This window comes from Manis pentadactyla, chromosome 9 (assembly GCF_030020395.1).
Source record: "Manis pentadactyla isolate mManPen7 chromosome 9, mManPen7.hap1, whole genome shotgun sequence".
NCBI classification, from domain to species: Eukaryota; Metazoa; Chordata; class Mammalia; order Pholidota; family Manidae; genus Manis; species Manis pentadactyla.
The window spans coordinates 52784109-52799503 of NC_080027.1; the positions used below are offsets into that span (position 1 = coordinate 52784109).

Sequence of the window (15395 nt, forward strand, 5' to 3'; positions counted from 1 at the left end):
AAGTAGAAGATGGATCCATGCAGTTACAGTGTGCTGGTGGCTTATAGGTCTATGGAAAGAACATGCATTCAGAAATTCCAAGGATGGGGACTTGGAGATCTCCCTGGACCTTGTGTCACCAGCCGCATCTACAGCCATGTCACCCACACCATTTTCATTTCTTGTTTCCACCTCTCTCACCCCTAGTTTAGCCCCTCCCTGGAATTCCAGTTGAGCAGTGAGAAGCAGCAGCCTATCTCAGAAAACGGTGGTATGGTCTGAGGACTGGCCTGCAACGTTAAAAATTATTCTCTACTTGGAATTATTTCACTCACAATTGATCCATCAAAAGGTCATTAACTATTTTTTTTTTAGGCTCCAGGGATTTACTGTTCCAGCATGCAGAAGAATGCAGACATATTCTCCATGCATTAAACAGTCTTCTCTTTGCTACTTGGAGTTCCTACTTGGAGTTTCCTTCTCTTTGCTACTCAGTTGTCCCAAGAAGTTGTCCAGTCCCCACCCAGAGGCCTCTTTGCCCCTGTAGCAGCAAAAAGGCAGTCCTTTATTTGCTGGTTTCAGAGGCTTGTGGGGGCCTCAGCCAAGCTCTGCAGTCTGCCCCGCACTGTGGACCACCACCACCACCTTCCTGTGAAGATGGTCTGGCCCCCTTCTGGCCTAGAGTGTGTTTTGATGAGCACATGACTCTGGACAGTCCCAGGGGTAAAGGAGGTTTTCATTCTGCCACAGTGCAGCAGGAATACATCTTAGGCAGAGACGTATTCATGTCAAGCTCTTGTACTGAAGAAAAGCCTATACTTGCTGACATGGCATCATCCCAGTGGAGCAGAAAAAGGCCTGAGCTTCTCTGATTGTGTCCAGTCGTTGGTGACTAATTTACGAGCTACATGTGCTCCCTGTGGCCATTTTCTTTATTCTTGGCACTGGTGTCCTTTGTGATTTGATTTCTGAACAGGCGCTATTCTTTCCAATCTGCTAGTCTTTCTAATAAGCAGAGAGCTGAAAGTTCAAATTGTTGATTTAGTTCAGGAACTTCTCTGGGGCATTGTTGCAGGCCACACAGCTAAGTCCTGGTTGTATCACCACTGATCCCATCCAGGAATGGGCCTTTCCCCAGGGAAGACACGCTTCGCTTCCTCCAGTGGTGCACTCCCTGTGGCTCTCAGGGCCACTCTGCTCCTTGAAGCATTGGTTGGCTGTTAGCAGTAACCAGGGCAAACGCAGCCCGAAACAAGCATGTCCTTTGTCTGAGCGCCGGCACCAAAATGCTTGGTCACATCAGGCATTGGGGAAGTGATACACTGCCTTTCCTGGCATCTCCCAGTTTTCTGGGAGATCTTTTGCATTCATGGCATGTTCCCTCTCTCCTCAATGATATTTTCTTTACCTTGTTTTTAATTTCACCAAGTTACAACTAAGATTGGTGACAGTTAATTTCTTGTGCTTGGGTGTGACAGAATGAGCACCTCTCATCACCGATGTGGCGATGCAGAACTTACAGTGTAAGCTGGGGGACTGAATACGTTTCCCTTTCTGTATGAACTGAGCCAGGTATGGATTTTCTTTTTAAGCGTGACCAAAAAAAAGATAAGCCATTTTCTATGTTTTTATCCTTCCCTAGAGAAATCCCGTTGTTAGAATAGCACTGAGTCCAAAGATTATGTCATCAGAACCAGGGTTCTCAGGCATTTCTGGTCTTGAGCAGGATCGAACCTGGCTGGTCAAGCACGTGGGTGTTCTAGACTGCAAGCCCACCAAATGGCAAGGCTGTGGGCAGTGTGGAGTGCTTGATGCAGTTCTTAAAGCAGTCCTGATAGTGTTGTTTCCTCACTTTACAAATGGGGATGCAGAGGCTCCGCATGGCTAATGACTTACCCTGGATCACGAGTCTGAATTTGATCCCAGGGCTGTCTGGCACCAAAGCTGAAGCTCAGTGCATGATGTTGCCCTGCCTCCCCAAAGAGTGCTGGTCAAGGATGAGAGCTCATTTCCCTGGCTCTGGATGCTTTTCATTGTCATCCTCAATGCAGACTCTTTTCATTGTGTCTTTATGTGTGAATTAACCAGGGAAGATGAGTGGTGGGAGCTAGTACTCAGTCTGGAGCTAAACTTGGGTCTGTTGCCAGCTTGGATTCCTCAGGCATTCAGGGCAGACCTCTGTTAAGACCACTGTGTTAAGGTCAGAAGGGTGTCTTCTCCCCAACACCCAGACCTGGCATTAGCTGACCTAAATCCCAGCTTCCTGGGAGAGTCATTAAGCATACTTACAGATCACCTGGTCTACGGTCCTTTATGATGCTAAGCCCCACATCAGAAATGAAGGAAACACTATTGACAGTTATAAAATACTAAATATAGCTCAGTACATTTAAAAATGAACAATGGTAAAAGCCTTGAAAATTTTCTCTTTGATGTGAATGAGTCTTTGGCATTTGGAAATACAATAAGATGAATTAATTGCTATTCATTACATGGCAAGTCAGGAGAAGTATGAATGTGCCTTCTCTCCTTGGCATTAGCTCTTGCCTGACCAAAATAGCCCCCTTTTGTATTTACTCCTGCTTTCTCTAATAATAAGCAAATTAGTGATCATGGCTAGAAAAATTCAAGTGCTTCATCCTTTCTCCAAAACCAACAGAGTTTTATGATGTTTATCTGCCCAGGGGCTACTGCTAATAATTGCAGAGGTCATGTGAATCCCAATAGTGCAAGATAGAAACAACCTGCTTAAGAAAGTTTTCTGTGTTTGGCTTTTCTCTGAATAAGTGATTATGCAAGCAAATTGCCATCTTTTCCTCTCACACTGTATTTTTATATTATTGGGAAAGTATATTTGGAGAAAAACATTTCATAGCTATCAGAAGTTTTTGAATCCATGGTCTTTTTAAAAATTTGATGTGCTTTTCCTGATGTTTTAGTGGACTTCCATATGAGTAAATTCGATTAGAATCTTTAAATTCTGAAATGATGGCTCCTGAATAAACTGTGTGGAATATATTAACTTAGTATACTGTTCATGAAAATTCCATGTAGGGCAGCTATGTTGTACATGCAAGTTTATGATCTATTTTTTTATGGTTAATTCCTAAAAATTATGAGATAATTGATTCCCCAGAATAATCCAAAGATGAGGAAGTGAAAGTGAGAGGGGAATAAGATTCCCATACTGTCCAGAGACTGATTCACAAAATGTACTCAAGTTTGAAGAGCACACCACCTTAGCCATGTGCATTTGTGATAGGGCTGCCTGGCTGCTCTCCTGTCATGTATATTACATGTAGACACTTTCCAAACATTGTGTGTATTTCAGCCATAAAAAAGAGGCAGTCATCGGAACCCAGAGTGGGAGCAGCAGCCTCTCTGTGCTTCATGAAATATGAAAGCCTGTTAGTTAGTAACAATAACAGTTTGAAAGGCTTCAGGCTGATGAGTTTATGCGTGACACAGCCTGCTGGACCCGGTGTGGCTGAGGTAGTCGGGCTATTGGCAGCATGGTGTGCTAGAAATTGGATAGAGAAAGAAGTCTAGTGGGTACTGAGACATGCACCCCAAATTAGATTGCTTCAGTTAGATGGGCCATTTGTTCTTAGCACCCCATCAACAATCTCAGCCCTATGTTTCCCGTTCCATAAACATTTTCCACAGTTCACGTCATAGGTGTAAGTTAGGGTTTGGTTGGAGAAGGGAGTTCTGCCTTTTGTTTCCCCACTCCCCAAACATTCACAGAGGGGCTTAAAATCAGAAATAAGGAGTAAAGTAATCAGTGTGAAGTTGTCTTAGCTTTTCCTAGAACATGTTTTTTCTTTACACATGCTCATATGTACACGTGCACACACTCAGAGTATTTATTACCTGTAATCTAAGACATCATAGATGAAAACTTGATGTTGGCTTAACAGTTTTTCAAGATAAACAGTGTGTTCATCCTTTGTAAATCTCATCCCCATCTCAGAAATGTTGGTTTGAAAACATCTGAGAATCAAATTAATATGGAGTTCAAATGAAGCACACATTTTTTAACTTACCTTAAGCCTCAGTTACTTGGATAGAACAATGATGCCCCCACACGTTTCTCTTTTTCACCTGGGGGTGAGTGGTGAGGCTAGAGTGGAATGTTTAAAAAGTCTAGGATATTAGACTAGATGACACAGAGAAGCAATTTACACAGGTCTGATAGAGTTAAAATTTCTTCAAAAACAGGCATGTATTTCTAGTCCAAAAATGACAATTTAGAGATCCTTCCATTGAAATCTCTCAGCTTGGCATCCTTCTGTACTCCATTTCAGGATAAGTGGGTCTACAGCCAAGCTCTCATTTCTGATTTTGAGGTATACCTGGTGGTGCTTATCATCTGCAAGGTTACTTTAAATTTTAAACAAAAAACTTTAATCTTTTTAATTTTCAAATGTGTATCATAGATAAAAGGTGATGTTATAAGATTAAATGAGTAGTCAGAGTGTCTCTACTACAAAAGGTGGGAATTCACTGATATAGACAGTTCAGTCCATTTGTAGAAAATTGCCTATTCTCAAATAGGTAGGTCAAGTACAGAAAGAACCTCTCCTTGAGATAAAATTTCCTCTGCATGCCTGGCTTTCTCTTATTAGGATAGGTGGCCAGGAGCTGCCCAAATTTGAACATCTTGCTCTCTTTTCACGAGGGGTTTTGGTTATATGTATTTGCTTAAAATGAAACTCACACTCATAGCTACGAATACTTTTAGAACCAGAGGGCTTTAGAGAACAACGTGTAGCTCTTTATTTTGTAGATTAAGAAATAGTGTTAAATGACTTGCCCAAGGTACTATAACCCATTAATGGCAGGCAGACCCAGGTTTGGAATCAGGTCTCCAGGCTCCTGGGTAGGTAATTACCTTTTATGGGTACAGAGCAAATTGGTGTGGAAAGAGCAATTGATTTGCCCTCCTGCTTTTGAACTTTTGTTTTCATTCAGGTACCTCCTGGAATGCTGGGTGATAAGAGAGTCAAACCTTACTTTATTTAGCAAAAGAAAAGACCATGTTCTGGAACTGTGTGACATAAACAACAAAACTGGGAACTTTCCTCCTTTGCTCATTGACTGATGTCCCAGTTTAAAAAAGACAAGTATCAAATTTCCATAAACATTTTGAAGAACTCTTTGGTTAGCCTAGCAATGGGAAGTATCTCAAGTCACCCTAAGAGACTTAGAGTGGGCGACAAAGATGGAGGGAGTTCATTTCATTTGGACCTGGACTTTGAACTCATCAGTCCCCCCACCCAAGTGCACACAAGCACACCGTGTCTTTGGGCCAGCAGAATCGCCCCTGTCATAGTGTCTCCTAAACCCAGAACTCTCAGGTCTGAGAGTGGCTCCATGATGTATTTTTGGAACAGAGCCAAGTCCGCAGCTCTTTTGTAGTCACTCCTCAGAATTTGCATCACCAGGCAAGCAAGAAGTCTGGGCTGCTGTTGGCCCCGCTCCTCTAGCCCGGGCCCTAGAGAGCTTGTAAGGCTTGTTCCTTGCTGGGGAATGTGCCTACTGTTACACCTCCGCCTTCAGTTCAGCTGTAGGAATCACCCTGATGGCGTTTATACCCTCTCATGAGGGGTTAAGGGGTTTGGGGGCTGGAGTCCACAGGACTGGTCCAAAGGGAAGCCGGCAGTTTGTATTGCTGTCAAGGTGCTCTTGACAAGGGAGGGAATAAGTGTGACCAGATCTGGGTTTCCTGCTCAGTGTGTGTGGCTCACCTTCTGAGGGGACGATGGGCAGGTGGCAATCACTGACTGGCGCTGAGCAGGACTCTGTGTGTTGGGCTCAGTTTGGCCTTGGGACATTTTCACAGCCCAGTTTATGATAAAATTCCACCAACTCCAAGTTCTGTCTTTTGGACATCTCATTATCTGAAATGTTTAGGATCCTGAAGGTTTAGGTAGAGCATTCAGCAGATTAGCAAACAAGGCCTCAACTCAAAGAATGCAATCTGACTAGAGGCAGCAGAAACCCCACTCTGGTCGCCTGAGGTCCATCTGTTGGGGACCAGCCGTCCTGCAAACTCATGGTGTCACCCAGCTGCTGCACATCCCCTTACAGGTGCTCATGATGACCGTGTGGCATCCCCAAAGGGCTGTTATGCAAAGCTCACTGTTTTTTCAGTTGAGAGCCAGAGAAATGTATAAATTACACAATTTTATGCAAGTGTTTACAAGGGGTGATAAAAGCTTGAAAATTTCCATGGTGCTCCTGGCAGTTATGGGGCAGAGTGGTCTCTACACCGCGGGAGCACCTAATTGATCTTTGTTAGAAGCCCCCAGTAGGTGTCTCGCAGGCTTTCATTTTTTTCTTTTCAGTTTCTCCATTTGGTCTTACCTTTAGCACCTCAGCACGTTTATTCATTATCTGGGAAAATTCCTCTGCCACCTCCCAGCTGGTGGTCAGTGTCTTAGTCTGAAGCTTCCCTTCACCTTCACTCACTGTCTGAACTCTGAATGGCAGGAAACTCTTTATTCTGATGTCACCATTTCATTGCTGCTTTGATCTGGGCATGGGATAGATTGTATAGACCTCCTAGCAGCCAGGAACTGTGACATGTTTACCAAGCATGAAGCCCTGCCTTTATTATCAGGGCCCATCACACACTTCACATACTAGGGGTCTGACCATTTCTCTGCTTGTCCTGGAGAAGCCCAGAACCAGCTCGAAGGAGGTGGTGGTACTTCTTGATTGTTGAATTGTTGGTAATTACCCTTCTAGATAATTATCTGGGTCACACGTTCCTCCTAAAATGTGAAAAAAATCCACACTCCTATGCATTTTTATTGTACCCAAGTATGATGTGTTTGTATACATATATATTTTTTAAATGAAAAAGAAAAATAACCTGCTTTTGTATGCAATCCTTTTAACAAATTGTTTATTGTTGTATCCAGGTAACAAGCATGGTAAGTATGTTCACCAAATTGAGTATTCTGTATTTTAGCTGTGCTTGGCAGACTTTTTGGCTAGCTTTGTGTTACCAGCCTTGGCTTTTTTTAGAAAAGACCCATTTAGGAAAAGGAGGACCACTTAACCTCATAGCGTCCCTTGTTCTTGGCCATAGAAAGAACCCGTGTAGCCCTAGTCCCCCACAGGGATACCTGAGAAAGCATGCGCCCCGCCAGCATGCTGCTTGGCCCCATCATGGCCCCCCCACCCCCCATCTGCCCTGCTGCTTCTGAGCCTCCCCCACCACGTGTCCGCCAGGGCCTCCTGGACTGTGGCCCCATGACAACACAGAAAGACCGGACCTCCCCATGCTCTGGATGGTCCTACCCCAGGTCCCCAACCACACCTTTTTTCTCACCCCTCCTCCCATCTATATGCTGAAAAACAGGGCCTCTTAAAAAAATTTCCTTGAGTGTGTTAAGTAATTGGAGAAATCTCCCTTTGGAAGCTGGAAAAATAAATACGTTGTCCACTTGGAGGCTTCCCATTCTGTTGGAAAATGGATTTTAAAAATTTATTCTAAGCCTTGCCACTGGGTAGTCTCAGCAAATGTTCAGAGTACAGTAGGTTGAGTGTGTTTTAGCCTTCTGGCTGTGTTTATTTATCCGTGCATGTTTGCTTTTCCGGCCTCTCTTGTGGCTCTGTATTTTAGTCCATGTGCTCGTGGCTGTGCCTGTTTAAGCTGCCTGGTAGCCATGTGTTATATATTAAGTCTGTGTGTCACTGTCACCTTCAAGGATCAGACTGCAAAGGATAAGGCCCTGCAGCACATGGCCGCCATGTCGTCAGCCCAGATCGTATCGGCCACTGCCATTCACAACAAGCTGGGGCTGCCTGGGATCCCACGCCCCACCTTCCCAGGGGCGCCGGGGGTAAGTCATGAGCCAGACCCAGTGATGATGGCCCCAGGCGCATGGGGTTGCCATGGGCCATCATGAGGCTGTCCACCTGGTACTTGTTACTGTATCAGGTGCAACAAAGGGAAAGACCAACTTGTGGTGAACTGATAGACCACAGATGCAAACTGGGAGAGAAACAAAGGAAAGGAGTTGGAGAGAGAAGGGGAGGGGTGGGGGAGAGAGAAGGAAGGTGAAGGGACCCTTAGTCCCTGAGGATGTGGAATTAGTATCACCTTTCTGGTGCCCTTCGGGGCTGTGATCTGCCTCTTTTCCCTGGTCTGGCTCTGTGTCCTCAGGGTCACTTGATGGCAACTAGCCCCTCAGGGACCAAGTATTCTGTTACCATTTTCATTTTGTACCTACCAGGGGCTGAGAAGCTTAATGTTATAATTTCATTTAATCCTCACCTGGATCCTAAATGCCTCTTATTGCCATCTTACAGATGAGAAAACTAAGGTTACTGAGTAACACAACAAGAGTTTGAGCAGTTTGATCATGATCAGGTGGATAGTGACCTCAGGACTCAAAGAAAGCCTTAAGACTTTCTTAAGTACCTTTATATGGAGCTGCGGCTCCAGCGTGGGTCAGCATGCACCAGAAGCTGCAGGGAAGCTCACAGCAAAGGAGGTGTCTGCCTTGCTTCTCAGGGTGCCTAGCCTCTTGTTTGGAGCTTTGTCCTCTCCTGGTAGTGCCCACGGCACTGTGACCTGTGGAGGCAGAATATTACATGAGTGTTTCAGAATGGAAGGGAGAAGGGAGGGACAGGTGGGAGTGTGGATAAAGCAGGCAGCTGAGGTACTTGTGGATGCTGGGCCCTGCACCTAGGGCTCAGTGACATGTCAGGAGAACAGCGAAGAGATGCTCTCTGGTCTCTGATTATCTGGAAGAGGAGCTAGAGGGGGCCCTGAGTTGCCAGGTCAAGGTTACAGGTTGTGGGCAGCAGTGACACACCTGTGTTTACAGGGAGGGTCCCTGCAGCTGGAGGTGATCTAAACCCACTGTCTTTAGCAGGGGTTGCAATGCACAGACATCCTGAACTGTGCTTTGAAAGGAACTCGTAATCCTGAAGCCTCTTGCATTTTGCCTTCCAGTTCTGGCCGGGAATGATACAAACAGGGCAGCCAGGATCCTCACAAGAGTAAGTCTGAGGAGGGGCCAGCATTGACAACAGGGGACCGGTCACAGCCCACCCTGGTAGCATTTTCTCAGGACCAGACTGCCTGGGGCTTGGGGGAGCAAGGACATTTAACCCAAGACCACCAAAGTCATCCCCCCATTGTTATCTAATGGGGTGGATGCAGCAAAGAGACAGCTCAGATCTGGGAGGTGTAAGCTCCTCACTCCCATCTTACGTCTTAGTGGTCATCCAGCTGGAAACAGGAGGAGGGTCCCAGCCCTTCATGGCTTTGGAGAACAGAGCCTGAGGGGTCTTCCTGCAAAGAACCTTCCTAGGAGAGGGCAGTGGAGGTGACCCGATAGCCCATTCCATTCAGGCTTTTCCTGGGGGAAGGACAGCTATTAGAAAATCCTACTGATGCTTTGAGGGCAAGGGAAGCCAGTTCAGGAAACTGGACGGTAAGGGTAGACTGGGATAAAAGCAGAAAAAGCAGAATATATCCTGCCCATATATTCTCAAAAGAACTTGAGCCGTGTGGCCTAGAGAAGGAGAGCCTGAAGCATGTCCCAAACCTTGCCTGAAACTGGTGACCACTGACCTTGGTCTCTGTAGGGACAGGAGGTTCAGAGTTAGATGTCATAGCATGGGCAGGTCAGGCTGATGTCTGTCCCCCTCGACCACTGAGCTGGCGTGAGGCTTGGCGGTTTGGTCCCAGTGCCTAATTGGAAAGAGTAACCGGTTCTGTCTTGGTGGGGCTCTGCCTGGGCTGTGCTCCCACCTACAGCAGGGGACCTTGCAGTCAGGGGTGGGGGGGCCCTTGTCAGGTCCTTAGCCCTGGAAGGCCAAGACCAGGCCTGGGGAGTAGCAGCTGCAGTTTCTGACAGTCTCCACCCCTCTGTCGCCAGCGTCAAGCCCTTCGTGCAGCAGGCCTACCCCATCCAGCCAGCGGTCACAGCCCCCATTCCAGGTGAGTCTCCGGGGGGCTCCCTCATGGGGGAGGGCCTGCACAGCTGGCAGCCAGGCTCTCACATTGTTCCACAGCCGCACATCCCCTTACCTGCAGAGCCGTGGACACCGCTGCTTCGACCTACCCTCCTAAAGCAGGGTTAGCCTGGAGCTCAGGTGGGTCACGGGTGTCTGAGCCCCCTCAGTCACCTCCCAGGAGCCCTTCAGATAGGTTTTTTTTTTAAGGAACAGAGAGCCTGGTCCCTTCCATTCAGGCCCCGGGCTTATCTTTGGCAGAGGACATGGCTGCGGGTCCTTCCTCCTCAGACACAGGCTGGATTGGGCAATCCAGGTCTTGAGGGCAGATAGGGTTTTATTCACCCTTTTTTGGACAAGTAGGTTTCAATTACTAGTACTTTTGTTTAAAGGAGAGCTTCCACGGAAGCCCAAACTTTAAAATGTGAATCCAGCCGACCCACCTGCTCCCTCCACCACCACATTCACAGAGTTACTCAGTTGAACTGCTCTCCGTTATTGAATCCCCAGGCTGAAAATGGCATTCATTCTGTGCCCCAGTGGCGTGGAGCATCCTGAGAGAATGTTCTGTGGTGCTGGTGACTACAGTCTGAAGGGAGGTGCACAGACACGAGAAGTGCCTGGCTCGCCGCAGCTTGCAGGGGACCTTTGCAAAGCTTCACTTCTGACTCTTGAGCTACTCTTGCCGTGATCCCCAGTTAGGCCCTTTTGTCCAGGATGAGGTGTCCTCATGCCACAGCCCTCAACTTAAGATGAAATCGGCATTATGTGGAGCCAAGTGTGTGGTGCTTCTGTGGCTGGCCTTTGCCTCTGGGATCCTTGGCCAGAATCCCACCACCACCACCTAGACTCTGGTGGAGGGGCTGTTGGCCTTCTTTCTGGATCATCTGTTTGGTAGGGCCTTGCCCGTGTTGGCCTGAGGCCCGAGGAGAGGCAAATGGCCAGCTTTAAAGGTGATCCTTGGTCTTCCAGGGTTTGAGCCTGCGTCAGCCCCGGCTCCCTCAGTCCCTGCCTGGCAGGGCCGCTCCATCGGCACAACCAAACTTCGCCTGGTGGAGTTCTCAGCTTTCCTCGAGCAGCAGCGAGACCCAGACTCGGTGAGTTTGCTCGGAGAGGCGGGCCTTGAGTCCAGGGCTTGCTTCCCATTCCTGTTCACCCTCACAACACTCTCTCTCTCCTCTTCCCCTGCCCTCGTGCCTGACAATTAATGGACTTGCAGAACAATAGCCAAGCAGCCTTTCAGTGAAGCAAAAAGGTATTTCTGTTGACACATACTTAGAATTTTAACACAGAGTGTTGATGGATGCTCTGGAGCTGAAAGGAAGGACCTTAATAGGCTCTTGTATTTAGTAAAGTGTAACAGCAGGTAACATTCATTGAGCCTTGCTGTGTGACTGTAAAGCTAGTTATATATATGGTCACATTTTATCTTCACAAAATCCCTCTAATGGTTGGTACTGTCCAAGGAAACAGAGATGTTAAGTCATTTCCCTCAAGTCACACAGTTAATATCTGGTGGATTAGAGATTCAAAGTCATGTCTTTAAAACTCAAGCCTAAACATTTAGCCATTATTCTTTCTGTACTGCCTTTCAAAGTCTGTGTTTTCTCAAGATTAGCAGGTTATCTTTTTAACGGGAAGTAACCAACTGGTATTTAGCGGTTTGGCTTAGAATGCAATGCACTATGTATAATAATCATAAAAAGCAGTAACATTGGCATCTGGACCTATTTGTCATTTGCCTTCTTTTCCATCTCCCCACCCTTTTAGTGCCCATCAACCCATTGTTTCCCAGTCGGGCCCACCATTTACGTCTCTGAGCCTCCCTTCTTTCCCACCCACCAAGCCCAAGACCCTTTCTTCACTCCCACTCCTTGGCTGTGAGTCTAAACTCTGCATCTGTGTGTGGGTGAGCCCAAGGCAGAAAAGGAGGAATCCTGAGTTGGTCTCCAGGATCCTCACCAGCTCCTTTCCCTAATCTCCATCTCACCCCACCGCACTGATTTCAGGGGCCGCCCAAAGCACAGAGGTCCCATCCTTCATGTATGTGCACCACCTTGCCACCATTCTGTTACCAGGAAAGAAGTGTCATGGATGGATTTGCCATCTGCTGTAAATTAATTAAGATACTGAACTATTGGAGGCGACCCTCCCTGGAGTATTGGTACTCAACTCTGATGGCAGGAGTGGGGAGATGCTGTGAGTGAGGAGTTCTACCAGCCCTCACCAGAGTGGAGACTAGGGGATCCACATGTAGCCCATCGACATTTCTGCCTATGAATTGTGAACTCTGGGAGCTGGTAGAAAAATAGGCCATGCTCCAAAATTAGGGGGAAAAAAAATGAAGAAAGAGATAAAAACTCTTCTTGGGCCTGCCAAGGCAGGTACAGGAAATGAGGTTATTGAGAAAAGAGAAGGGAAGGCCGGTTGATCACTCTCAAGTGGCTGAGTAGTTTTATAAGGAGGGCGATGGTGATGGCTTAAACTCCTTATTTGTAAGGGGTATTGAAATAAAAAGATTGCCTTTGTGATTCTTTGCTCCCTCTTTCTGGAAATTGAAGTGATGCTTTGGCTAAAGGCTGAGCATTAGCCCAGATAACACTTCTGCTTTCAGTGCTCATGTTTGTATGACACCTCACTGCCTACAGAGTACTTAGTAGTTGATTATTTCATTTTGTCATAGAGCCCTGTGAAGTAGGTTCTGTTTTCCCCCATTTTACAGATGAAGAAACTGAGGCCCAGTCACATTCAATGACTTAGGATATTTAGCCAATAAGCAGACGGAGCAGGAGCCCAAATCTATTTCAGTGTAATCTTTGCACTACTCTAGACCACCACTAATTTTGAAGGTCTCTTGAATTGTGTATTCAGTCTACACCCCTCTCTCTCTCTGCTTGCAACCATTTTTTTTTTTTTAGGAATAGATATCTAAGGCACTGGGAAGCAAAAGCTCCAAGATTATAGTTGTTTTCCTCATTAAAAAAACTAGAATATTTTATCACAATAAAAAAATTTGTTTTAATTTAAAGAGCCCATGGCAGCCCCCTCCTTGTGACTTTTCTCTGCAGTTGTGGAACTGGGAAAGCCCACGAGGTCCAGTTCCTCTTCCTGTTGTGTCAGTGTTCATTGGGCTTCACACTGCATCATGGATAGGTTCATTCTGCCCATTCTATAAACACTCAGGAACACCTATACGGACAAAGCGCTGGACCAAGGAGGGGCCTCGTGCTGTGCAGCCACTGTCCGCCCCGTGGAGTGTCACATCTATAGCAGGAAGGCACAAAAAGCAGTAATCACACAAGAAGTCACTGCAAAGTGTGGTGACTGCTAGGGAGGAAGAATACTGAATGCTGTGAGTAATTAACAGGAAATAGGGCAGATTTCCTTGAGGCAGTAACCCTAATGCTGAGAGGTCGAGGTTTGATATGGGTAGGGAAGAAGGGAGAACAATGTTCCAGAAGCAATGGCTCTGAGTGTACAAAGCAATAAGTGAAAGTCGATGAATAATTCAGGAAAGGCTGGGCCCACCGAGTCCAGAGATGTGTTTCATGTGTGGTCAGGATTACACATCATAATCTGAAGGGTTCACCTGGATATGGCCCTTTCCTGATGAATGACAAGCCTTGGCTCTGTAGATTGGACTCCAACATATGACTTCAAAGGTCCTGAAATCAATTCAAGTCCTGGAGGGAGTTGACACCCTTTGGCTTATTGAGAAAATAATTGTATTTTAGGGGGACATGAGTTAGGAGACTGAAAGAAATTCATTCAATAAATACTTTTTAAGCATTTACTACATGGCAGCCACTGTTTCAGGTGTTAGGGATTCAAGAGCAGAGAAAACTTAAGTCCTCACTCTCACGGAGGCTCTGTTCCAGTGGAGAAGACAAATAGGAATCACCCACCCGAGCTACACACACAGTATGTGAGCTAATAGTAAGTGCTTATGTGAAGCAACTGTCCTGCTTCCCAGTCGAAAGTTACTTGCTCTTCAGATCTAAAAAGTATCATGCCAGCAAATAATAATAGCTTCTAATATACAGGTTGATGTTTCTGGCATATTATGTTTTTAAATTAAACCTATCAGATAATGCCAACCAAAGTTGTAACACCATTGTTAAGTTATTTTCCTGTATAACATCAGCCTCACTTGCTAGTGCCACTTCTAATATTCCTGTGCTATAAACACTTGTTTTGCAGTGACACACAAATGAATTTAATGTATTCAAGTGATTGTGTGACAAATTTTAGTGGAAACATGATGGCCTGAAGGATGGTGGTTCTGCTATAGGAAGTGGGAGACCTTGAAAAAAAGATGATTGAATAATTCTAAATGGGGAGAATTAACAAAATGATTTAAAGCATTTTGACACTATCTGAAGCACCAGCTTCTCAAATTACATCATATTTGTTTTATTTTGCAAACACAAGTTGCTGCTACAAGGACCATGTAATGGCACTTCAACACCAAGGTCACATTGCAAAACTTGTAGCATATGGCTTCATTTTGGCTCTCAGACTTTTTGGGGCTTCTCACACTTTAATTTCACTTTTGTGCCCCAACTGTAGGAAAATTTAAAGCCATCAAAGATAAATCCCACTGGTACATTTTAACAAATTTGGATATAGTGTACTTAAAAGTTAATGTCAAACATGAATCATTAACTTGATAAGGAAGTCAATGAAGTGACAAATGAAGGCCTCTAAACAAATTCAACTCTGCACTTGGATTCTCCAAGCCTTTGTCTACAAGAGCCATGTACACACATTTCCTCTCGCATGTTTATAACAGTCTAGGCTCGCCAGAGCAATGGGGGTATAGGTACTGCTGACTAACTACACTAATCAATTAATGAGCCAGGAGCACTGCTATTTTCATTAGGGATTTCTTTCTTCCTTATCAGCCCTGTAAGGTAGGTAATTCTATTCCTGTTTCTGGAAGAGGCTTGGAGAGATTGCTATCTTATAGCCAATCAGGGGCTGTGGCCAGGACTGGGCTCTCCTCTGCTTGGTGCCCCAGGATATAAGGCATGACTGCATACTTGGGTGGCCACAAAGCCAAGAGGAAAACCTGGTTTGCCCAGTTCTCAGCCCCTGTTGGCTTGCCCTAGGACCAGCTCTTCTGGAAATTCACTCTGGTTTACTACATGTCACCATTGCCACCACCACGGACCCCATGACTCTGCCTTGGTGGCAGTGCACATGCTAACTGAAGTGTCGTCAGTGGTAGCAGTTGTGGTGACAGCCACCACTCTGCATTATTTTAATTCCATGGTTTTAGGCAGCCAAGGGACACTGGAAATGGGATTGAGATCCAGGTCTGCTGACTCCATGTCCTGAGATTGTGACCAAAGGTTGTAGGGTCCACGTGTATCTGAAGAGTGTTTTGTGGCCTCTTATCTGTAAAGCGCTAAAGGAAGGATAATCTGGGGAGT

At 45.9% G+C, this 15395-nt stretch overlaps 1 protein-coding gene across 12 annotated transcripts in view; it reads left to right on the top strand.

Annotated features, from left to right (window-relative positions):
• The window catches only part of TEAD1 (TEA domain transcription factor 1), a 265692-nt gene that overhangs the window by 189846 nt on the left and 60451 nt on the right, over window positions 1-15395 (top strand). For 8 of the 12 annotated variants that reach the window (XM_036918047.2, XM_036918049.2, XM_036918048.2 and 5 more), the window contains 5 exons: window positions 6909-6920; window positions 7701-7835; window positions 8954-9000; window positions 9885-9946; window positions 10933-11057. In XM_036918047.2, coding sequence (XP_036773942.1) covers window positions 6909-6920; window positions 7701-7835; window positions 8954-9000; window positions 9885-9946; window positions 10933-11057 — 381 coding nt within the window. The remainder of the gene's footprint in view (window positions 1-6908; window positions 6921-7700; window positions 7836-8953; window positions 9001-9884; window positions 9947-10932; window positions 11058-15395) is intronic. The other 4 variants (XM_036918039.2, XM_036918042.2, XM_036918043.2 and 1 more) reach the window with 1 other exon arrangement.